At 37.0% G+C, this 25,174-nt stretch overlaps 3 protein-coding genes across 3 annotated transcripts; 2 read left to right on the plus strand and 1 right to left on the minus strand.

The window, feature by feature from the left end:
• Positions 1 to 14,956: 14,956 nt before the first annotated feature.
• Positions 14,957 to 18,461, plus strand: LOC126367656 (uncharacterized). Its single transcript, XM_050011284.1, has 3 exons — positions 14,957 to 15,204; positions 15,425 to 15,641; positions 16,647 to 18,461. The coding sequence occupies exons 1-3, from the start codon at positions 15,143 to 15,145 to the stop codon at positions 18,459 to 18,461; spliced, it is 2,094 nt and encodes a 697-aa protein (XP_049867241.1). The 5' UTR covers positions 14,957 to 15,142.
• A 2,732-nt stretch (positions 18,462 to 21,193) lies between these two features.
• LOC126367845 (lebocin-4-like) lies at positions 21,194 to 22,052 on the minus strand. Its single transcript, XM_050011617.1, has one exon. The coding sequence runs from the start codon at positions 22,005 to 22,007 to the stop codon at positions 21,309 to 21,311; it is 699 nt and encodes a 232-aa protein (XP_049867574.1). The 5' UTR covers positions 22,008 to 22,052; the 3' UTR covers positions 21,194 to 21,308.
• Positions 22,053 to 22,705: 653 nt separating this feature from the next.
• LOC126367867 (lebocin-4-like) lies at positions 22,706 to 23,293 on the plus strand. Its single transcript, XM_050011645.1, has one exon. The coding sequence runs from the start codon at positions 22,746 to 22,748 to the stop codon at positions 23,214 to 23,216; it is 471 nt and encodes a 156-aa protein (XP_049867602.1). The 5' UTR covers positions 22,706 to 22,745; the 3' UTR covers positions 23,217 to 23,293.
• The last annotated feature ends 1,881 nt before the right edge of the window (positions 23,294 to 25,174 follow it).

Here is a 25,174-nt window from a genome sequence, read left to right on the forward strand (position 1 = left end):
TATTTTTTTTATTTATTTATTTATATCAGACCATGTTCATAATTTGTTAGTAAAACGTCCAATGAACTATGCGCTATGTTGTTAGTATCAAAACTGAAACGTAAAATCAACAATATTCAAAAATGTTTATGAATATGCAAGTGTTTAGCTTGGATGTTTATTTTTATATGACAATGATTAATGTAATTAATATACAGTCATGAATATTCATGTTAAGCTGTGGTCATTATTTATTCAAATAAGGCATTCACAATTACAAAATAATTTAGAAAATAATTTCACAATTACAAAATGTTCTTAACTCGACTTAGTGGAATAAAAAATTCTAAAGACGCACCAATATATTTCGTTCTGGGAAAAAGCCTTCTTGCATAAAATAGGTACATGCCTATTTTACCGAAATATTACCCAAATATTTGGGTCATCCTAAACAGCTTAATGTTCGTAGGAGAGGATATAAAGTTTCAGGTAACGTGGACAAATAATTACCATTTAGATAGTCCAAATTCGTCGAAAGCGTTTACGTCACAATAAATTATGATTGAATAGATAAATTGCTTTTAACGAACAAAAATAAATTGACTTAAGTATGTATAACATTCATAGATATAAATGAATCGTATTAATAGGTAGTATATTAAGGTACCATTGTACTTTTCGTCTTTCTTTTCTTTTTGTATCTTTTTATTATAACTTCCACACCTGAGCTTGAATGAGCATGGAACTTACGTACTTACTCCAGTTTGCTAGTCCACTGCAGCTGGTACCAGTAGGTGGTTAGCTGCAGGCTCAGCCCGAACACTTCATACGAAAATCTAGTTTTCACTATGTGCCGCCTTATCTCGTGTGCGAGCGAGACAGATAGTCTACGCGGCTTTAACGACTTCAAGAGATTAAAGTGGCCTCCATCCGCGGTGCTGAGTTAAATCAAGCTCGCTTCAAGCTCGTATGTTGGTGTGGGGCAGGGTGTCCCTTTTATACGTAGGCATAGAATAAGGAATAATACTACGTGTAGAACGGCAACTCCTAGCGCTCCCCACCAGCGTCTGAGCAAGGTTTACCTCACCCCCTCGAACATAGTATAGACATAGAATAAGGAATCATACTTCGTATAAAACGGCAACTCTTCGCTCTCCACCAGCGTCTGAGCTAAGCCCCCCCCCCCATTTTAGACTTGAATCGTCACATTACCTCATACACGCGTTTATACAGTTGTGGATGTGACGTAGTATTTGATCATTCTATGCCGCAGGTTAGGCACCTACCCTAATCGATTTCACAAAGTCCCGCCTATTTTTTCACCGGGGATTTTAAAAAGTATTCCTAGGAGTTTTGATTTGGCGATCACGGCAGGTGCAACCTAATCAAATCAAATCTGGACGCACGGGAGTGCCCCCGCCAAGACTAGCAAAGCAAAGCGCAAGGGCAGGGCACTTCCAACCTTTTCTTGAAACGTTACGTTGATTTTTTGAACCCTCATTACTATGGTATCATAACATCATAAACAAAATAAAACACCGTTTTAAAGAATGTAAGTAAGTAAATAAATACAAACGCTAATAAGGTTTGTGTCATCCAGCAATTTACTACGACATGAAACTTTTATAATATAAATCTGTGTACCTACTTCAGCTTTATTTAATAGCTTTAATATGTCACAAGTAATCATCATTAGTATTAATTCAACTGCTGAGTACTTACGTCACAAAGTAATTTACCTTAGATCATAAAAATAAGGGTGATATGCCCTCAGCACTAAATTACTCGAGTTCGCATGTCACTTGTTAATTCAAGTCGACGTGTGAAGACATTTCTGGCTAGACCGCTAAAAATATTTAGTCGCCGTTCTTCCAGAAGTCCCGGGTTCGAATCTCGGTGGGGACAAAGTACAAAAATCACTTTGTGATCCCTAGCTTAGAACATTACAGGCTGATCACCTGATAATCCAAAAGTGAGATGATCCTTACTTCGGAAGGCACGTTAAGCCGTTGGTCCCGGTTACTACTTACTGATGTGAGTACGTAGTCGTTACATGAGTCATGTTAGGGGCCTTTGGCGGCTCAATAATATCACTGACACCAGAGTTGGTGAGGTTGGTAATCCACCCTACAACCCATACAACCCAACCAACAAACTGACTATAAACTAGAGTCTCATAGTCTCATATTAGTGTTTCCTCGGAAGGTCATCCATCACCAGCCCATTAACGTCCCCACTGCTGGGGCACGGGCCTTCCATATGGATGGATAGGGAGATCGGGCCTTAAACCACCACGCGGGCCCAGTGCGGATTGGTGGTTATTAACGACTGCTAATGAAGCCGGGACCAACGGCTTAACGTGCCTTCCGAAGCACGGAGGAGCTCGATATGAACTTTTTTTTTGTGGTCACCCATCCTATGACCGTCCTTTGCGAAAGTTGCTTAACTTCAACAATCGCAGACCGAGCGCATTTACCGCTGCGCCACCGAGCTCCTCGGAAGGTAATAACCCTATATCACTACGTATAAAAAAATATTTACGCGGGAGAAAAGTTCGAAAGTATATGTATAATACTGTATGTATATATATGCATATATTGTTATGTATTTGAGATATATATGGCTTACATGAAGCATGATTCTTATTTTTAATAGGTTGTATCACCGCCAAACTGACATCGGAAAGTATTAACAGATGTATATCTAACCTAACGTAACTCAGAAGCTACTATTTAATCCTATGCTATTTAATAGCGATAAGGCCGCCTTTGCCCACCTTAGAATAAGTTTATCCTGTAAATGTTTAGTGAATTTGTGTGCAATAAAGTGTTTTTATTATTATTTAATAAATCACTTTATTCCATTAGTCAGTTCTAAAAGTAATAGGGGGAAACTGCGGTAATATCTCTGTGACGCATTGTGTTTCCGTGCGAATGTCGACCAACACATCGGGCTATTACTCTTAGTCCGCCGACTGCCTCAGACCTATTTGTTTTTACACCCTCAAGCGACCTATCGCCCATTAATATGTTCGTGACTTTATTTTTAAACATAATTTACTTGTGAATAAATCAAAGTCTCGTAGGGGAATTTATTATTACCTGGAAACTACTTACATACATACATACATAAACTCACGCCTATTTCCCAAGAGCGTAAGACTATGGAATTCCATTGGTAACTCACATTATTTTATTCACATTCAAATTGGAATTCTATTGTCCATTTTACAGGTTACGTATTTTTTTAAAAATACTGGTTGTATTAAATTTGTGCACACAAAAGCATTTGTAGAATTGATATTTTCTTTTTGAAAAATGTTTTGTGATTTAGTCTATGTTTAATTCAAGTTAACTATTTTTATTTTTTCTTTTTCTATTTTGTTATTTTCTCTTGACCATGACTTTCTGGAGGCGGAGGCCTGGAGTCCTAAAACACAGGGTATCCTTGTTTAGGCTCCAGCCTCTACAAATATTGTATTTTTGTATGTATTTATGTATCCATGTGTCTTTGTAGAGAAATAAAGATTTTACTTACTTACTTACTTACAATGAGCAAATGGTACGCCTCACGTTCAAACAATTCGTTTCGACCATTCATCATTGTAATTGAACTGTCGCCACACACAGCCTTCCCTATCATGCTACTATCATTGAAATGACGAATTTTATTAAAGTATTTGCTTAACCTCCTAAGGCCGAGAATTCCAGACACAATAGTTAAACAATAAGGTTTGGATTTTTAAAGGACGTTCGAGTTTACCTCATTAAATCGATTCCATTTCCTGCACATTTCTATCCGCTGTAAACTACAATTTATACGCATTCAAACCACTTTTGCACAGCTACAGTAAAGGTGAGAGGTTTATAAATTCAAATTTATATTTTACTTTCAAAATACCCTCATAACAGCACGTTTTAAAACAACATTTTCCGCAGCTGAAGCTCACTTTATTTTCACAGTGGCGTTTGCTTTACATATTACCCAGCCGGGTGTTGTATACATACAAGCTAGAGTATTTCCGATGTAGTTCGCAATCAACTGCGAGGCAAAATAAATATGACCTCATTGCTATGGGCTGTAGAGAAAAAAACTGGGTAAGGCTGGACCAGACGTATGTTGTGAGGTTCTGTAGCTTTTATGGCTCGGCACGTGTGGTAATAACTATTTATAGTTTGAAGTCATATAAAGGATAATCAGAGAAGAGATAATAAATTGGTTGTCTTTTCGAGTCTTCTTTTTTCGTGTGGGTTGCGGAGATCAACGACCGACCTCATCAACCCATCAACGTTAGGCCCAGATCTTTTCAAGTAACGTTACACTTATCCACTCAAATAATTGCATTGTAGAGACAGTAACTTAGTCATACAATATTGTTCTTCGTTTTACATTCTTATGTACCTATCGCTTCACTGCCGGTTATTCTACAAAAAATATTTTACATAAAATAGATCATTTATACGTAGTTTATAAGTTACCTGCGGACCCCAAAAAACTACTGGCTACAGGGTGAACATATTTTTCATCAGCGCGGAGAGGCGGTCGGCGTGAACGGCGGGTTATTGCAATCACGTCGTCACCCAACTGTGCGTTGAAATTCGCACGTTGGTAACACTGGAAATGTAAATAGAAATTTTTTTTGACTGAAAACGTGGCGGAATTGCTCGAGTTTTAACAGAGCGTGAGGTTTTGATTGATCAGCTATTGATACAGATATTGATAGTTTAGTAAAACATCGTTCACCGCTGCGAGTATCGCATTCTTGATTGTTGCTGGAATATCAGCGGGGCTGATATGGAGCATAAAATTAATAAGGAATAGACTAATCGACCAAAATAAAGAATAAAAACTAAGCAAAAATAAAATTAAATAAGTAAAGCTAAAACAATTAAACAAAACTAAAAATAAAATAAATTATATAGGTACTAACCCCGCACCAATTCGGATCAGATGCCCACCTCACCCCCTCCGGGTCTTTAGCCACGCATCGTCCTTGACTTAAGATGTTCAGTTAAAAAGGGCCGGGTTTTACTTACACCTGCGTTATCGTTGCGCGCTCGAGACGTTTGCATCATGCCTAACCCTTTTATAATTATATTTATATTTCTATTATATTATATTTTATAATTATATTTCTATCTATCAATCTTCACCAATCATCGTTTATCGTTATCTTTTCCTGAAACATTTTGTATATTTTTAGATAGGGTATAATAAAATGAAAGCGCACATGAGTTATGGACGATGTGATTGGAATAAATTATCTTTCCGATAAAAATATTACTTGGCTCGAACATTATGGAAATTCGAGACTTATTTTAAACATTTTTCCGTTTTTCGCTTATTTCTAGATTATTGCCATTTGAATTGTGCCATATATAGTAATGCACACAGTGGTTATTGATACTCCGTGCGTTGCCGGCTGGGAAGCGGTATTTTGTTAGATACTGCGCCGCTTCGCAGTGGCGGATTTCTTTGTGAACGCGAATATAACCTAGAACATTACAAAATATTTCCAGCCTAAACTGCTCTAAGTACCAACTCTATCTGTGAGTTTAAAACGGTAACAATGACCTGGGGGGTTAAAATGGCCACAACGAAGCAATTCATCTAATAAAGCAATTTGACATTTGCGCATATAAAAGTAAGTGCGCAATGCTAACAAATGTCAAATAGCAATATTGCTTTTTTAGATGAATTGCTTTAATGTGGCCTTTTTAACCTCCCTATTCTTTCTAGAAAAACGAGTAGGTACGATTTACCTACTGTCATGATTTATCTCGAATTGTTCGTGCGAGGAGGAAGTAACGCAAAAGGGGCTCCTTACTCACATAATTTGATATAAAAGGGTTGATAACAAGGCTGTCAAACAAACTGTGAAGACAAAAAGCGAATTCAGTGGAGCAATTGGCAAAAGGTACGATATGAATAATAGATGACAAAGGAACTAGCCCTGCTTATTATCCGGCCTTAACCCTTCCGATGTTTACTAACTAAATCGGTTCAAAATTGCCCGATGTACCACCATTGTGGTACACTGAAAGGTAGTGTGCAGAAAGGGGTTGAAATATAAGTAGGTCCTTTATTCCTGAATACAGTGTAGAGACTCATACAACTTACGACATATAAGGGTGGCTTTATTGCAATACAATAGTTTTTCCCAAGCAATCAGTACTTAAGTGGAAACGGTCATGGTTATTCCGTTATGGTTTATTTCATTTCCATATATTGTTCGCCAACTCGATTCGGAGAAACCGACTGGAAATGTTCGCTTTATTGAATAGGCTAGTTTCTAACTAGTCAAATCAGATACTTTTTTCTCAACGACAAAACACGAAATTACCATGAAATTTGTATGGAAAAGCAACTTGTGACGTCATAAAAAACCTGACAAAATGTCGCACGTTTTACTGCATTTTTCTTTATTAAAATTCATAATTAATTAAATAGAAAAATGAAAACGTTCTTTGTCACCTTTAGATTTGTTTTTATTTCTCTCTCTCTCTATTTGAGAGATTTTTGTTTTTATTTATGGTTACTAAATTTTCAAATTTTTACATTTTCTAAGTTACAGAATGATAATCAATCCTAATCGTGTAGGATGTGAGGTGGATGTCCAACCTCATGGACCCTGGTGTCAGAGTTTTTATTGCAAAGGCCCCTGACACATCATAATTCCACCCTATCTCAGTAAGTAAACCTAACACATTCTGTGTTAAATAATTAATCCTTGTGCAAGTTTGAATCGATGCCGTAACGCATTTAAATGAATCCCAGTGCAGCTAAAAGTAATTAAAAGTTACAGTGGAATCATTGTTTTAGAACTGTCGCCATTTTATTCCAATGATAAAGTTTTAGATACCTATGCATAGCTGTCGTAAAATAGTTTTATGTAAGTAATAAACTTCTGTTGCTAAAGCAACTATTAGTACAGAATTTACATACTACTACTTACAGCAAGTACTCTCACCTCCCCACACCGAGTTGCGATATTGCAAGCATAGAATAAAAAATATAGAATAATACTGCCGACTTTGCTTATCAATAGTATCGCCAAAAAACAGCTATCGATACTATCGATAGTATCGATACCTATCGCCTATCGGTTGGGTAGATGATTTTGGCTGTTTACTATCGATAGTAAAACTATCGATTTTTCGGCAACACTACTTCGTATTTTTAATCTTTACGGAAAAATTGTTATACCATAGGGCTACTGCGATACAGGGGAAGCCCTAGTGCAGGGCCCGCTATTAACTTGTGTTAATTTTACTTTATTTGGTAAATAAATATTTTTTACTTTTTTTTTACTTTACTTTTACTTACCGAATTATGACGTTGACAGCGACTCCCCGATTGACGACTCCCACCACGGTGAGTCTCTTTACGGCGAGTGGCTTGACGTCGCGTCGCTTGATGTTACTTGCATACAATATTTTTTCCAATGAAACAAAAAAGTAAGTGTTCCGAACTCTTCGCAGATTTTATTATCTTTTTACATGTTTTTTATAAGTATTTTTCTTTTTTTTGACAACGTTTTGTATCTTGGTTTTTTTTTTTCTTGCTTACGTCTTGTTCTTGTTTGGTAAAAATACATTAAATAACTCTCTCATAAGCTATTTGTTTTTTATTCATATAGTAATACAGTCCACATCATATAAATCAGCTACCATCGTAACTCACAGTAAGTCTTAGATTTCTATTTAAAATAAAAGTAAAAATGTTTTGATAGAGTTAAGTTATTTACGACTTTGCCAGTCTTACGATAAATAGATGAGCGATAATTAAAGAAACTTAACATAAACAGCCTATATGTATATGTCCCACTGCTGGGCACAGGCCTCCCCTCAATCAACCGGAGGGGGTATGGAGCATACTCCACCACGCTGCTCCAATGCGGGTTGGTGGAAAGAAACTTACAGTACACATATTCAAATTCAATTATCTTTTTTCAGTAGGTAACGAACGTCTCATCCACTAAAACTACTGAAGCTTCTCACAACCTGTACAGCAAAAATTGAAATTTCCTTCATTTGTGTGTCTCTTGAGCAGTGCAAGCAACGTGTCGACGCGTACTTCGAGCTGGCGACCATTGAGTTCGTGGGGCACCCATTTGTCAAGCTTTTTTACTTTGCCAATTTGACGCAAATAGACCAATATTATACTGACGCTAACGTCGAAAGCTGCTGCTAATTCAGCCGAAGATTGTATCGGCTGAATTAGCAATCGAAGTATCGGTCCATAGCTTTTAAGAAAATTTAAAGTCAGTAGGATAAATGATGACATTTGAAAACAAAATGGCGTGCCTACATGTAATTCGTGACTCCTTTCCTGTACGACAGCCGACAACTTTGCATGCAACTTCTAAACCCCAATAACGATATGGCTAAAACTGACTTTCCTCTAAAACTATGAAAGGAATGACGGAAAATCCACCAATAGGATCGATTCAGACTGTCAAATCGATTCTCCCTAATGAATGCTTTAGCTTGCTTGCTTACTTGCTAAATCTTACCGAATATTCCATTTTTCATAAGATTAATATTTGTGGTAGTTTACATTTGATATTTAATTACTTAAGGATTTATTACTTTGTAAATATGGCCGTAGCTTGCCTAATAAAATAAAAAAGGACTGTTTTCCTTTCTAAGATCCTACGTTGAGTGTTCGACTTCTTTCCATAAACTCCATCGCAAAAGACTTCCTTTCGCAAGATAGACGTAAATATTTCGTATCTGCGCATCGTTCCCTCATAACGCTTTAGTGGATTACTACCCTTATAATTTTAGTGGTATTCATAAAGAGATATTCCAAAAGTAATTTTATTTTGTAATCACTTGATATTTTATGATGAAACCGCTAAATCAACGAATTATTTACCTGAATATTTTATAAAGATGAAATTATTTACCACATTTTAGTAGAATGACGTGAAATGAATTAACTATTGAAATTATTATTTATTTATGATTTGATTTACAAGTCTATAAACTATAAAATTATGGCACGAGGCTGTAGTTTTCCCGTTTAAATCATAAATTATAGGAAGGTAGTTAAAGTTAGCTGTTTTATTATTTAGTACTAGCGTAGGAAGCTAACCTAGTTCTCACAGTAAACTATAAGCTAAGTAAGTACTTAATATTTATTATAAAAAATAAACTTATTTCCAAGAGCGTCATTTTGTTCTTCCTTCTGAGACATAATACCAATTTTCCAAGACTAAACATTTACCAAATAGGCTGAAATATTGTCCGTGACACAAAAGAAGTCCACGGAACTATTTGACTAGTCATTATAATTCTATACATAAGCGACACTAGAGCTGCGATCGCCATTAGAGTCGCCTTAGGGAATTCCTTCATGGCGCGTACTATATTTTTAACCTAGTATTATTTTTAGTATTCGTTTTATAATAAGGAGGTTAGTATTTTTCATGGATGCAAGGTGTTCCATGAAATGATCCGTGCCTCAGAAGGCACGTTAAGCCGTTGGTCCCGGTTACTACTTACTGATGTCAGTACGTAGTCGTTATATGAGTCATGTCAGGGGCCTTTGGTGGCTCAGTAATAACCCTGACACCAGGGTTGATGAGGTTGGTATTCCACCTCACAACTCACACGATAAGAAAAAGAAGAACGAAATTAATCAAATTCACTTCTAAAACAAAACTTCTGTATCCAAATCCGCAGGGCAAGTACACTCCTACACTCATTATAAAGTTCACCACTCGTCTTAAGAAACCGCATCGTGTACGGTCACGAGCATTAATATGTATACACTTTAGTACCATGTCACATTAACTTTTTTTCCCAAAGTAAACCGTAAGTGTCATTAAATGTCAAATATGATAGTGCGACAGGGTTCTAAAGTGGGTACATGATATTGCTCATGACTGTACGTATAATCACATTCATCTACTCTAGTGTAGCTCTGTAGTCTCTGCTTACCCCGGTGGGAAATAGGCGTGAGTTTATGTATGTATGTGTTATCTACTCTAAGCCGCACCACGCGACGCTAATTCATTTTACTAACGTTGTAAAAATGGTCTTCATTCACATACAACCGCAATCGAACACATGCAATTTTTGCGAGAACTTGAAAGCATGTTGGGTAAAGTGCTTGCTTGTTTTGATAGGCTATATCTATCTCCTTGAGTGAGGTGACAACTCGCACACCAGTGAAAACTGGTACATGTGCTATTTGACACTTACGCTGGCGTTGTGTGGTCAACCATAGAGCCACACGGACCTCCACGTGGGCGACTTGTGCAGGTTGACAACTTTAAATTTGACCTATTTGGGATAAGTAACTTTTTAAATTTATTTATTAGGTATCATAAAACAAATGAAGCTTTAAAAATAAGACGCCCCTCTAAACAAGAAAATCCCGTACGGGTTTATGCGAAGAGCGCATGAATGCGCTAATTCGCTACGCTTAATTAGTTGATACATAGTTTAAAGAGCGCCCAGATGATACTTCTTCAGTACCTTTTAATATTGCATATTTATAACTAGGTATACATTTGCATGGATAATAAATATCCTGTTTAATAGGTACAAAATGTGACTCTCCTGCTTAGTAAAAAGTACAAATTAATGACACGCAGGTGGGTATTATGTTTATAGAAAAGTGCTGGAATGTTTTAAAAGTCATTGTTTTTCAAAGCTACACAAATATACTCGTACACAAACTCATGTTCGTAATCCCCAACGGAGTTGGCAGAGCCACAAGTAATTACAAGACAACTTGCAAACTATTTCCGCAAGTGCTATGTTAAAAAGAATAATATTTACGCAAGGAAGGAGATTCACCCTGCCGCTAATTTGTTTGCGTCTCTTAGGAAATAGCGCAGCCAAGTATTTCACAGTTTTTAAACGCTTTAATTTAATAGTTATGTTCATTCACAACGCTTTCAACTGATTAAAGCATACCAAACGAATAGCCAGTGTATATTCCATATGCTTTTTTACACATTTATTGGCAGATAATGTAATTAGTAAAACGTATTATGTTTATTTTGAAAACTGCAATTCCCTTCCATAATATACCTATGATTTAGTATTATAAATATTTCCATATTCACCATGAAAGATCTCAATCAATAACATAACCACGGAATAGAAAAAAAACAGGTTGGAAGGGCCGAGGGAGCGCGAAACGTGCGCCATACAAGTATGAGCAAATAGTTCAAACTTTAACTTCGTACTCCACTCGTCCGCAAATTTTGCGACGCACTAAGCGCCACCATGGTATATTCTTCTTCTTGTCAGAGCTTTTCAGTCCAGTATTTTGTCACTCGGACAGCATTTTCGGTGGCATTCATCAGCTCCTCTCGCGTACAGGTATCAGGGCACGCGGGGCACCATAGTATATTAAAATGTCGTCTTATACATTATAACCTGCAGGGCAAAACACCAAATAATGACTATCATGCAAGGAGATCCTTTCATATCACGTGAAAGCTAAAACCTTAGTATGATCGACTATTTATCGAAATTATACTTTTGTATGCACATCTTACGAAAAGTAATTATATAATTGCAGTCTATCATATAAAATATACATTACCGGTAAAGTGACTATGGAATTTGAGAAGCAGTTGATCTATTGTAGTTATCTGTTTGCAGGAGTAGTAGTAAAAACAGAGCGGGGTTGAACCGGCGACAGCAGTTCGCATACAAAATACGCGGTAGGGCCTTTCCATCCCTTTTTTTGAAATCAAGGTGCACGTGGACGATAATGTCAATGTGTGCTGTCTGTGTAAAACGAGGTTGTTTGTATGCAGTGTCCGGGGTGTGCTGATTGTACAAAAAAATAGTTAAGTAAGTAAGTATATAGAAAATTAAAAGACTGGTCGTTTTGAGAGGACTAGTATTATATTTTTGAAAGTAGTTTATCTTTTACTTTGCTTTTATCAAACTGAAAAGGAATGTTGAGCCTATATCCCGATTAAAACACACAATAACGGGTTCTTACCGCGTTCATTATCCCTATTTTGAACGCGGTAAGAACCGGTTATTATGTGTTTTAATTATGATAATAACCGCGTAAACTTAAAACAATGTGTATCCCGATTTTTGTTAGATCAACGTGACAGGTGGTGAGCCGTACCGTAGAATATGAATAAAATAAATTTAAGAAGAAAATAACTGTTTACTTGCAAGAAACAATCGACAAAGAATCGAATGCGAATTAGCATCTAAGCTACAATACAATTTATAGGCACTTCTTAATAATAATGTCTTGTACTACTGGAACACAAGTTAAGTGTACGATGTTTAGTTCCAGTGTATTTCAGATGACTAAGTAACAAAGTTGCTATCACTCTGGCTAACAACTTTGAACAACTTATCCTTTGTGAACTAAGTAGCTACACTTTGAGCACCTTCGCCTCAGGCTGGTTTCTAAGTTACAAATTATGTTCTTATAGTTCAGTACATATTGTTCATATAATATGTAAATGGTATATGAACTTGACTTGTTTGTTATTTAACATAACATAAACTCCCTACTGACCCCCCCTCCCGATTGGGGTAGTCAGAGTTACATCCATCGTAAGATGAACTAAGTACCATACTATCCTAAACTAACCACCGCTTGATAGATGGTAAGTCGATAGCCGTATATAATGGTCAAGCCAACTGTGTTAGTGAAATCATTTTTCCCTTCCTTTTTTTGCTTTTCTAGTGGTCTGTTTGTTATTTGATGCATTATAATGAACCCATCGCAAGTGTCTTTTTGAATAAGTAAATACTTTCTGGTGCAATTTTCTTCAACAAGATCTCAAAAAACAAACAACACAAAATACAAAAAAATGCATTTTTGTTTTCTTACACAAAAATCTTGACACAAAATATTGTCATTTAATACATTTGGTACATCTAATAAATGGCCTATATATGTATGTCCCGCTGCTGGGCACAGGCCTCAGTCAGCTAAAGGGGGTAAGGGGCATACTCCACCACGGTGCTCCTATGTGGGTTGGTTAAGTCGGTTTTCATTTATATCTGTCATAAAAAGAACATCAGGGGGGTTAAAATGGCCACATCAAAGTAATTCATCTAAGAAAGCAATGTTGCAATTTGACAGTTGCGCATATAAAAGTAAGTGCGCAATGCAAACAAATGTCAAATTGCAATATTACTTTTTTAGATGAATTGCTTCGATGTGGCCATTTTAACTCCACAGAAGTGGCTGCAGGCTGTCTAATAGATAGCTGGTGGGTCTACACACCCTGTTACAGATAACAGACATAACTTTATCTAGGTATAATATAACTACCTTAAATAGTTTATTTTTTCAATAAGTAATTATGAATTTCAGTATATTTTATACCTCCTTTTCTAATTTACCATTTCAACCACAAGATGCATATATAATACGCCTAATTGAAAACGTAGTATGCAAGCTAATGGGATACTTATTAATAAAGTAATTTATCCTCCTTTGCCTCACTAGTGCGATCTAAGCATTATAATGAGAAAACTTTAATGAGAATAGGCTCCGAGGAAAAGTCAGTCCACATTTGTATGCTTCGTACCGTTCTGTCTGAAAGATTAATCTATTTTTGGAGAAGCGGAACACCCTCCTCTAAGGCGGATACACACATTGCGACGCATGTATTCCGCACGTCGTAACTGCGCCTCACGCATTGCTATGCTTGCTTTGTTTGCGTGCGTACGGCGTAGCATATGCAAAGCGTGCGGCGCACGACATGCGTGCGGCGCATAACATGCGTGTGGCTCGCAATGTTTGTATCCGCCTTTAGATGGGTTGGTTTTGTTTTCCATTCACTAAGGAATGTAACCCAGGTTTTGTTGTCAACTGTCTACCACAGAAAATTAATTTCTCATGTCTCAATTAGAATTATAAATTCATAATTTGCGGCTCCTTCCGCCACAACTAATCTTGAATAGACAATTTATGTTCTGCTCTAAAATTTATATTTACTACAAACCTCTCGGCTTCGGTTGTAGCAAATACCTCAGCCTATACAAATCCTATTAACGAGACAAAGCCTGATTTATAAGCAAGCTCGTCTCGAGATTATCCAGACTTTGACTCAGAGGAAAAGATTTGAGGTTAATCTTCTTTTTAATTTAAGCTTTTATTTTAATTCTATTTCCATTATTTACTTCGCTGTTAAAAGGTTTCTGTGAACACAATATGTATTTGCGGTTGTTCGTAGTTTTGTTTTAGGGCCCTATCTCACTAGAACACTGTGGTGGCGCCACCACGGTTGCGCTACCAAGGAAATGCATGCACTGCAGTTGTTTAAAGGGTACCTCATCTGGTTGTGCAACCAATTTGTTGCCGGCAACCTCATCCCAAATATTTTACCACTGATGGCGTAACCATGACGTCCTTGTGAGATAGGACCCCAAGACATCTTAATACCTATACAGGGTGTTAGTGACACCGTAACTAAAACTTTGAGGGATGACTCAGGCTATGATTCTGAGTTCATATCAAAATTCGGAAAATTCATAAATATATACATGTCCATAATTTTGCAACAGTACGTCTCAATTATTCCCCTTAGTATTCCTTACGATGTTACTAACATCCTGTATAATAGAGAGAATAATAAAGAAACAGATCCCCTGATAAAGATGAAAGAATATGCAGTCCCTTATATGACTTTTACCACATACCAAAACATTCTGTTTTTCCTTTGCTCCTACCAAATTCGATCAAAAAAAAAATTGTGAGTCAGAATATAAGTAACTACAGCAGCTACTCTTTTATCATCATCTATTTTACTTCATATTGAACATCGCTTGCGCATCAGGCTGAGGTAAAACAAACACAACTTCATGAAGGTATCACACTTGAACGTCACTCATATTAAAGAGAAACTATACAAAGCTTTCTGATAAGGCGGATAAGCAGTTTGTTTGTTCTTGTTATCCGTTTGGACGTTAATGGGCTGATATAACATTATTGTCAATGTTATCACCTCTAGGATTAGCGTGACAGTGAGCGATTTTCAGTACTGACCGGCCATTATTAACATTGAGACCAAAATTCAGCACTCACAAAAAATCCTAATTAGAAAGATTTTCTTTTCCTGTGGTAATGTCTATTGAGATAAAGTGTAAAAAAACAAAGTCGTTTCTGGCAATTCTTTAGCTGAAGATCAAAAGTCCAATTACGATCAGGAATGCAGCTAAAGCCTACCAATATAGTGACCAAAACAAACGAAGTCATTACCACCGCTGCCAAGTAAGTGGTTATTCATTTCTTTGTCTAATTTTGAAGAATTGAAGATTAAGAATCAATGCAAAACAGTGTATCATATTCTAAAAGCTGAAGTTAAAAAGACCATTGAATTTCTCCAACTATTGCGTTCAAAAATTATTTTTGATATTCTTTCTGCAAGTCAATATCATTTAAGACGTGGCTACTTTGTGAATACATGCTTAAGTTCCACTTCCCCTTCCAGAAAGACATCATGCAGCCACGGTTGGCTGCACGTGGTTGTGCAGTACCTATTCGGCGCCATCACTGTCACCAGCTTCATCCTCATTGTAGTCATGTCTACCACCACGAAGACCACCAACCCTCCTTCTGATAAGTGCAAGATCCACAGTTGCAGGGTCATCTGCAACGAAGCACCATTCTTCGGGGCATTTGAGGATTCCATCATTTTTGCTGTTTCGGTAAACAATTTTTAGTCAATTATAATCGACGATACCACCTCTAGAATTCTAATAACAGACGAACAGGTTCTGTCAACACATCTGACTAATAAATCAGATATAAGATGCCGACTGACAACGTTCAACAAATCGCGATTTCTTCTGTGACAACTTGAAGTACTTATTTAAAATTTGAGTGAGAAAAAAAATACGCAGCGCCACGCTCCCCCTTAGCTGGTCGATAAAATGAGTTCTATGCAAAAAATCAAACAGGCGTGTACATGGTTGTACATGGTTGATACATGGTTGTATCATCGATGGTTATTATTAGGTAGGTCAATCACCAGCTTCATCCTCATCAGGGTAATTTTGAAGATGATATAATTTTTTCTTCTTCGGTGAAGATTTTATAGTTAATTATTTGTTACGACGACGCCTATTAAATCTATAATGTTAGTTAAAAAATATAATATTTTGATGCATTCCAGTGTACTTGTAACATAACATGACATAGTATCACGCCGGTATCTCTGACGGGGTAGGCAGAGGTATATAGTACACCCACTCCTCGCCAGATATGTTTAATAAGTCTCATGTAATAGGGGTCGAGCCTATTGTCATTAACCGGGCGCAATTCCTGGAAACCACGTGATATTAATTATCTATGATCCGATAAAGTCGAATTCAATAGTTTAGAGCCTAAGCCGAAATTCGAACCAGTGACACTACGATGTAAGTCACGCGTTCTCAGAACAAGGATATCACGGATAAAGTGTATTTGTACTTTTGTACTCGTAAATAAATACAGCAGCATCAAAATCGCACGAATGCCGATTAAAACTAGATTGCGCCTGGATTACAGAAAATAATCAATGAACGAAACCTGGCAATGCGGTTACTCGTGACTGACTGCAATCACGTTTGCTATGTTCATTGGTTTTGCGATTCATTTGCATTTCAAATGCGAACGCTCACATAGCGTTTCGAAGCATCTAAATCCACTAACTCCGTTTTATCTTGTTATAGGAAGCAGAGCTACGATGCGAGTCAGTATTGCTATCGTTGATTGAGCCTTTATTTGTCAACGCAACTATTCCACCGTACTGGTTGTCACGGATGAGATCCAACGTTCACGAGCTGGAGATTATAGGTGGGAATATGAACAACATCGCTTCACAAGCCTTCATGTCACAATTCGCTACACAAATGATTCGATTGACACTAGAGTCTGTAACATTAATGAATTGGTCTCCAGATATGCTAGTAGGTTTAGCTCACTTGAAAGAACTGCACATCAAAAGTAGCAATATAGTACGCATTGAACAGAATGCACTTCAAGCCGTGGACAACACTTTGGAAACTTTATCAATCACTTGGAGTAACTATTGGAATCCTATAAACGTAACCGGCCACTCTAGTTTCAATTTATTATCAAACGTTGTTCTGTCTTCAAACAACTTCAATAACATCTTACAATGGAAAAGTTTTAGGCAGTTACAAAAATGCAAAGTACTCTTTCTAAATTCATGTCGCATTAATGCAATCGGGCACGGAACATTCGACAACTTAGCAAGTATTGAAATATTATATTTGCATAATAATTATCTTGTTGTATTGCCCCCGACTTTGTTTGACAATATTATGGCTATGGGTTATCCAACGCCAAGGATCAACTTGCAGGATAATGCATGGGTCTGTGATTGTGTCGAGATGGACATATTAGGTCGTTTGATTGAAACTGACGTGCTGCTTGTAGACGCAGTGTGTCATTATCCAATTGCAAGACGAGGTAAATCATTTTCAGAATTTTACAACAATTGCTCGAATAATACTAGTAGTAACAGATCGATGGTCGTAACTAACAGATTTCAACATAATTTTGATTACGTACACATGGACGGAGCATGTGAAACTAATGAGTCGGGTCATAGATCTGTAACATTGATATCTCCAGCAGATTTTTTGACGTGTTCTACTAGCAGATATGGAGACGAAAATTTTCTTAACATGCTTCCTAATAATGCATTTACAACGGAACAGTCAATAAGAAATGAAATATTAAATGCGACGTTCACTATGAAAGGCAATAGTTTCTCGATTGTGGAAATAACATCTACAGGATTGTCTGACTATGGCTTAGTTTGGTATCAGACAAAATGTCCTCACGAAGTGTACTGTGTTAATGTATTGCCTTTATATTTAACGGTGTACAATATAGACGATCATGCCGAGTATACATTCTGTCCTTTAAATCTAAATACGCAGACTATAGACGTGGATAGATGTGTTTTCTGCAAATCTCCAAGTTCTTCAGAAAAAACTCTAAAGGCAATTCGCGTTACACTGTACTTAGTCATTGGAGTGTTATGTTTGACTTTTGGTGCTTTATGCGTGTATATAATTATATGGAAATTCCCAACACTACTGAAAGGAAGTAACAGAATTTTGTTTGTAAAACATAAAAATGTTGACGCTTTAATTTTGCCGCCTAAGGTACCTTTGAGGAACAGTGATTCCGGGCTGGAAGTAAAGCAGAAGGACATATTCATGTTGTCAAGTAATAAGCATGAGCTTTTTCCTTCTTTTTTTCGCACGCATTCGACGAGAAGTACTAAAAGTATGGCTCCGAGTTACATATCAGCGTTACAGCCTACAGAGGAGCAGCTGAAGGAATGGCGCCTAAAACATCTTGATGATAATGATTCCACCATCACGTCTGTTACCTTCGGCTACCCATATACTACAGTTTCAGATGACGAATCGATATTTTGCTCTATTAGCCAAACTAGCAATAAAACTCTTGAAAGTATAAAACAGTCTGAACTTGATGATAACAAATAGAATGTTTTGCAAATGCACGTTTACCTTATACTGTTGTTTATTTTATCATCACATTTATATTTATATAAACAATAAAACGAGGAAATTAAAATTAAGCTATCCACGCATTCTCACTTGGCACAATAATCCAAAAGTAATAAATTACTTGGATATTGAACATTTGCAGCAAACTAGTATATTATGGTGTATTCTGGCAAATGTACGGACAGGCGACGGGCGAGTGGTTGGCGTCGTGAATCAATCTGGTACAGCTGTTTCTGACAAGGTGCGCGCACGCAGACGTAACGGGCATTGTCTCAGCGATTGGACGACACCAGAACGCGATCTATTTTAATTGTACACGTTAGAATCGACTGTAGGCCTCATAATTAGTTACAATGTTAAGCAGGGTAATTCCGATATTTTCACTTATTATAATCATAATTATCTGAGAACGCCGCTCATGTCATATAACTACTATTTAGCTTGTTACCGTATTCTGGAAAATAAAGATCAGTTCTTTAAACCATTTTGTGTTTTTGTTCGTATTACTTACACTAGCATCTTAAATCATGTTTGACTTCGTATTATTTAGCGTACTTAAACATAATTTAGTAAACAAAACAATTGGGTACGTACTTACTTCCTCATCTTGTCAGAATAGGAATATTTGTTTCATGGTTATTATATCTTTATTTACAGGGGCTTTTGGCAAATTATTATCACGTCAACCCTATCGTTGCTTATTTGAAAATAACAAAGCATTTTATTATTCAGAATAGAAAATAGAATGTTATTTCTCACAAATTGGAAAATAAATGTAATTAAAGTCAATCAGCTTAGCAAGTCACACCGAAAACAATCAAAAATCGTACCTATTTAAGGCCGGCTACACACCTTCAGTTTTAACTGTGCGTTTTAACTGTACAGTCGAACTGTACAGATAAATCGTTAAGTGTGTAGAACAAACAGTTGAACTGTACAGTTCAAACTGAGAGTGTGTAGTCGAAAACTGCGCAGTTTCGTCAGTTTTGCCCAAGTGTCGTCGAGTGAGCACGTATTCTGTTTCATTATATTGGGTGTGACTAAATTAAGCAAATGCAAATAAGTTTCTTCATTCATTCTTAAATAATTATTATAATCATCTGGAGAAAATCTGAGTTATTTCAATAAATTATTATGCGTATACTGTTTTCTCAGTAATAAACAATGTTTACACCACATTTTTTTCCTTCTTTGTTTTCTATTTTTCAAAATGCACAATAGTCCAATTATTGCCACAACATCATCCGATGAAGTCATGTTTATTCCGAGAACGTGCGACTTGCGAGAACAGATTATTTGAACTGAAAAAACTATCGTATGTAGGCACTAAGGACATCAGATTTAACTGAACAGTTAGATCGTACAGTTAAATCTGTACAGTTAAAACTGAAGGTGTGTAGCCGGCTTAAAGTATCTTCAGTTGGTTTCCTTACTTGGCGTGGCGCTTGGCTAACAATAAACAGAAACGGACTACAATTGGCAAGTTTGGCTTATTGTAGTGTGAGATTGGCACGCGTGTCTTCCGGAGACAATGCCTTGGCAGTGACAATGTTTGCGTGCAGACGTCACCTAATGAATATCGATCAAGGGTGAACTGATTGGTACAAAGTAACAAACGGGGAACAAAAGTGAAGATTGGAGATACTAAAAGTATTTAATGGCTGGTTATTTACTTATTATTTATTGATGGTTTTACTAAGTTAAAAACATTTGTAAGTATTCGTTCTTGAATACTAGAACATTATATTTCGCTGAAAACTGCTCCATGATAACTTGAAAACTGCTGACGTATTCTCAGAATACGGGTTTCAGGGATACTTTGATCAGCAAACTATTGATTAATCTACCTGGTAAATATTATTCCAGCAAAAATGATTGACCGGTTCCGTGAAATGAGTTTTGCTGTATCGATAATAAATTTATTACATAAAAATTATATCACGGCCATATCTCACTGCACTACAGTTGCGTCACCAACGGCAACCGAATTCCTAATAATTTCCCACTGATGCTGGTGGCACAACCATGGTAACCTAGTGAGACACGACCTTTAAATATGGCAGTTAAACAGTTATTGCTAGAAACTATTGTCACGGAAGTGGGTTTCAGGATTGGAAGGAAACTCACTAAGTCCAAGGACAAACGAATTTATTCTCTTTATACGCGGCACAGCACTTGTACAAAGCTACACGGTTCTACCCCTTCACCGTTACTACACTTTAATATTTTGCACTTTATGTGACACTTGAACACTACACGAAATACTGCAGTAACACCGCACTAACACTGCTTAAAACACTTTTTCTTAACTTTCACTTTTCCCCGTTTTCTTTCCGTTTCGATCGCTATAAAACTGAAATCGCTTTCAGCGCTATGGCCGCCATTTGCCATGTACCTAGTTCAGAGTCTTTTTGTAATTATTTCTTTTTTATTTTGGTGCAATAAAGTGTATTTGTATTGTATTGTATTGTATGGCTCTCCATGCTCTTTACGCTCCTTTTACACCCTATGGTCACATACTAGAATTATCGACTTCTTCAAATAATCTCGAGTGGAACTTTCTAGACCATTTCAGTACACAAATACAAGAACGCTGCTATGCGTCAGAAAAAGATGCCGCTAAGAGAAAAAGAGAAAGGGGGATTTTATTCGAGAACTCTTTGGTTGCGTACTTTGTTATGACTATGTTTATAAAATAAACAAGTGAATGATTTCAAAACTTTAATACTGAATAAATAATGAAGGTACATTCTGAAACGTCGAACTAAATATGAAGTATATGTCGACAAAATATAAAATACTTAAAAAACACTGCTCGTCTTCTCAATCATCGAAAAATTCGGGGTCTTCGTTCTGGAATTCCTCAACGCTCCTGGGTCTACGACCACCACCAATTCTCTGCCACGGCTGCGTGCGGACATTTGGGTTCCAGTTGGGGATGATGACATCACGGTGAGATGGCTTCTTCAGTCCGGGAATGTGTAAATCACGCACCGCTCTAGCGTAGATTGGATAAGTTTTTCGAGGTTGACCAGGTTGGGGTCCAAACGGGTCGTAGGGGGAAGGCATGATTGGAAGGGTTTGACGGTAAGGATCCACATCAGGGAGCGCTACGCTTCTCGCATTACGACGGTTGTATCCGGGATGAGTAGGCCCCGTGTCCCTGCGACCACCTGAAGAAGATTGACCTCCGTGGCGTCTAGCGCTGGGTGAGTCCACACTGCGGGCGTGTCGCCTGTTGGGGTCCAGCTTGATGTCGTCGATGACTGAGGGCAGGATGGGATGGTCACCGGTAGCAGGCGCGCGGTCGATGTTGTCTCCTTGCCACAGCCACAGCGGCTCATCGTGAGCTTCGCGGGCTATTCTGAAACGTTGGTCTCTTAGGTAAGGTGGCCTATAAGTCGGGCGGATGAACTGGTAACGAGTAGGTGGCCTGTATGTTGAGAAGATATAACGCTGACATGTGACGTCAGCAATCAATACTGCGAGTACGACGCACGCTAATATCACTAGCTTTACCATTTTCACTTTTGCAAGTACGATGGTTAGTCAAGAACTAATATTCTATCCCTGGGAACGTAAGTATTTATAATGAGTGTTTAAGGAAATTGAGGTATTTAACCGAGTTGATAAGAAGTCTCAGAAAACTGGGAAGTACCTGACTTGAATAGTCATTCTCTTTTTGTTTATAGTGTATTACGTTCACTCATAAAGTCATAATTGATAACCTCATAACATATACTTACAAAATGTTTAGTAACTGTGTTTGCTAATCAGTGAGAATAAATTACTTATATACATTTTTTGGCATGATTCCTTGTCGATCTGTCTATAATCTCATTTTCATATTATTGTGGAGAGTAATGAAGGGTGTCTGAGGGCTTACACCGTTAGATATTTGAAGATTCATGTCTGAACATTGCCAAGTTGAGCGCAAACCTTGCAGTGTTGAAGACAAGTTACTTAGTAAACTGACATAAAACTATATTGAGATCCCTTCTTAAGGTGACTGGCCAAGTATTAAATGACGTCAGAGGAAAATGTACAATAAATAATATTTTTTTTGTTGATGAAGAATTATAGTTTTATGAATACAAAACATTTAAATTAACTCCTCATCTGTCAGGTTCTTCCCAATTATCCTAGAGTTGTTTAAATACTTATGTAAGTACCTTAATTTCCTTAAACGAACGTATAAATACTTAGATTTTAGAGATACAATAGTACTTTTGATCTAACCATCGTTCTTACTTGGCGAAAATGGTGAAGTTGGGGATAATACTCGTGGTCTGTGTCGCGCTTATAGCGTTGATAGCTGACGTCACAAGTCAGCCGTATCGATACTACCGCCGCAGATACACGCCACGTGTGAGGGTTGTACGAATACGTCTCGTCAGAGTACCCCGTGAGGTTCGCGATGAGCCACAGTGGCTGTGGCAAGGAGACAACATCGACCGCGCGCCTGCTTCCGGTGACCATCCCATCCTGCCCTCAGTCATCGACGACATCAAGCTGGACCCCAACAGGCGACACGCCCGCAGTGTGGACTCACCCAGCGCTAGACGCCACGGAGGTCAATCTTCTTCAGGCGATCGCAGGGACACGGGGCCTACTCACCCCGGATACAACCGTCGTAATGCGAGAAGCGTAGCCCTCCCTGATTTGGATTCTTACAGTCCAATGTTGCCGTTACCTTACGGAGGTTTCGCATTTTTCGACGATCAAGAATAATAAAGTTTGATTTATTCATAATTTATTTCTTCTCTTCAAGATAATTTAGATAAGATAATTTATTTAAAATTATTTTAAGAATAAAATTTATTATGTTTATGCAGTATTAAAGTTTTCAAAATAATGATTCATTTGTTTCCGTTACCTTTTCTTTTTACGTAGATACGGGGCTTCCTGACACTGGTCTTTACATGAGGCTTACTAGGAAGTCCCAATAACGGCCATATGTTTGATGTACTATTTAAATCAACTGAACTATTTTGATTTACATTTTTTGATTTTGATTTTTGAGATACCACACGCATGTACGAGTAGGTATGCTGATGGCTATACAAAAGTAATTTCTGTTTTAATTTACTTACTGAAGATTTCCGTTAAGTATTTAAATCTTTCAATTACAAGTTATTCTGTATAAATATTTCAAGATTAAGGAAACTATATTTTACTTTCATCTTTTAATATACTTACCTAAGTTATTTTTAAGTGATAGGTCAAAATTCGATGGTAAAATTTACGGAAACCTGGCGGATGGTAGTCATTAAGTTAAAGTTGATATTAACGTACCGCTCTTACTTTTCATGCTTCTAATTTCTAAAAATAAATTATCTTTATTATAAATAATAATAAAACATTTTATTGTACACCAATTTACAAGAAATGTACAGGATAAACTTATTCTAAGGTGAGCAAAAGCGGCGTTATCGCTAAGAGCGAGATTAGAAATGTATGATCAAGATAATCTTGAGAAATATTTATTTAAATTTCATACCATACATATAAAAAGGTTTAAAATGTTATTGTACGTAAGTGTAAAAACGAAATTGTACCCAAACTAAGTCAGGTCGATTGTTGTACCTAATCAAAAGAAGGCTTCGAATAATAATTTCTTAAAAGAAATCTTACTTTTTTTACTTACTTGATTCCATAAAGTTATCATAATGTTAAGTAGATTTACATAGAAGCCTGAAAAGTACATAATTTTAATGGAACTTGTTCTCCGAAGCAATTCCACCCACGAAATTACATCTGCGTCTTGTGTTCAGTATTGTGTATGTGAATACACAAAATTGTATACCTACCTGTATTCTGAACTGGTATACCTTTATTTGAAAATTAACTTTCTTTGCCTTGTTCTTTAATTTTCATCTCTAAAGTACCTTTAAGAGATTTTTTATAAAAGTGTAGTTTTAACGTTTACGTTCTTATTATAATTAATAATCAACATAAGTACCTAGCTTGTTAATTTTACTCAGAACATTAAAATTTATAAAATTTAATAGAATAGGCCAATAAGACCTAAACATTTCTGTTATAAAAATTACATGCCAAATATTTTATTTGTTTTTAACATAAATAACATTGGCTTACGACCATATCTCAATTGAGATAGTTAGAGGAACATGCATCGCAAGATGAACTCAGTTATTTATATTTATAACAAAACCTTTTTCAACTCACTACACGACATTGTAAACTAATGCGTGGATAATGTGGTTGATTGTACATGTACTTTTGTGAAAATACCAACAACTACACCTATTGTTAACATATTTATCATGTATAATTGTTTATCACATCACCAGCCCATTAACGTCCCCACTGCTGGGGCACGGGCCTTCCCTATGGATGGATAGGGAGATCGGGCCTTAAACCACCACGCGGGCCCACTGCGGATTGGTGGTTATTAACGACTGCTAATGCAGCCAGGATCAACGGCTTTACGTGCCTTCCGAAGCACGGAGGAGCTCGAGATGAAAACTTTTTTTTTTGTGGTAACCCATCCTATGACCGACCTTTGCGAAAGTTGCTTAACTTCAACAATCGCAGACCGATCCCATGAAAATAAATAAATAATTACCCACAGCTAACCGAGCTTTCTGTTAGACCAACTGTTTTCTGTCGTGTTTCTGTCACGTTTTCATTAATTTTGGTTTACGAATAGTTACTATGCTTCTGTG

Source organism: Pectinophora gossypiella, chromosome 6 (genome assembly GCF_024362695.1).
Source record: "Pectinophora gossypiella chromosome 6, ilPecGoss1.1, whole genome shotgun sequence".
NCBI classification, from domain to species: Eukaryota; Metazoa; Arthropoda; class Insecta; order Lepidoptera; family Gelechiidae; genus Pectinophora; species Pectinophora gossypiella.